At 59.1% G+C, this 1,069-nt stretch overlaps 1 protein-coding gene across 1 annotated transcript in view; it reads right to left on the bottom strand.

Annotated features, from left to right (window-relative positions):
* Positions 1–1,069, bottom strand: part of MYPOP (Myb related transcription factor, partner of profilin) — a 9,632-nt gene that overhangs the window by 3,745 nt on the left and 4,818 nt on the right. The window contains exon 2 of the mRNA XM_007458675.1: positions 1–152. This exon is cut by the window's left edge and continues 627 nt beyond it. Within this exon, the coding sequence (XP_007458737.1) occupies positions 1–152 (152 nt within the window). The remainder of the gene's footprint in view (positions 153–1,069) is intronic.

Here is a 1,069-nt window from a genome sequence, read left to right as displayed (position 1 = left end):
GGCCAGGCGGGGCAGCTGGATGGTCTGCAGGGCCGGAGGGGGCGGGGACTCACGCTCCTTGGGTGCCTGGCAGCCCCCTTCCTGAGGATTGCAGGAGGCTCTGGCCCAAGGCTCCGGGCTGCTAGATCCCCCCTTGCCGTGGGCTGGTGTATCTGTGGAGAGAGAGATGTAGGTAAGATGTGGGGGACCCCTAACGCTGTCATGATTTCCCTTTCCCACCTCCCACCCACCCTGGATCCAAAGGCATCCTTTTCAAACCTAAGTCAGGTCATGCCTTGGAGCAGAAGCCCCATGACCCAGGGGAGAGAGACAATATATTTAACAATAATCTGGTGGCCGGCCGATATCAGCCTTAATGGAACAGGGTCCTGGAGGTCCCCTGCCGAGCCAAGAAGCTCTTATCTCATTCAGTGTAAAAGCCAAGATGCTAGAAGGCTCTGAACCATCCAGACCCGCCCCCCAGCCCCCCCTCAGGCAGCACTGCTGGATCCTGGGGAGGCCCCAGGGGAGGAGGGACTGGAAAAGAGGTTGGGTGGCTGGAGTAGGAGAGGGGGGAACTTCTGGAGGCGGGGAGTAGGGAGCTCTCTCCAGTCAGGATGGCAGGATTTCAGTCTCAACTCTGGTCTGTGCCAGTTTAACGCCAAGCCTGCGGGGCTTCCTCCACCTCCTCTCACCTGGGATCTCATTCGTGCTCACGGAATGAAAAGTCTGCGTGCAGAGGCGCCCAGGTGTCCGGGCCCAGCCTGAAGCTCTCCCTCTGGCTGTGAACTCGGCATATCCCCTCCAATAATCCCGTCTTATAATGCCTCCAACCCCCTTGCCTGGAGCTGAGCTCCTGACCCTCCCCCAACCTGCTCCTCCCTCAGCCACCCCATCTCAGATGATGGCAGCTCCATCCTTCTAGCTGCTCGGGGACAAAAACGCACTCTTCTCTCCCAAGATACCACTCGTGTACAAATACCGTTGGCTCTGCCTTCAAACTAACCCAACATCTGTCCTCCTCCACGGCCCCCACCCTGGTCCAACCACCACCATCTCCCAACCTGGACTATTCACTGGGCTCCCAGCC

This window comes from Lipotes vexillifer, unplaced genomic scaffold (genome assembly GCF_000442215.2).
Source record: "Lipotes vexillifer unplaced genomic scaffold, Lipotes_vexillifer_v1.1 scaffold371, whole genome shotgun sequence".
NCBI lineage: Eukaryota > Metazoa > Chordata > Mammalia > Artiodactyla > Lipotidae > Lipotes > Lipotes vexillifer.
The sequence above is the reverse complement of the archived record's forward strand: the minus strand, read 5'-3'. Positions and strand labels throughout refer to the sequence as shown.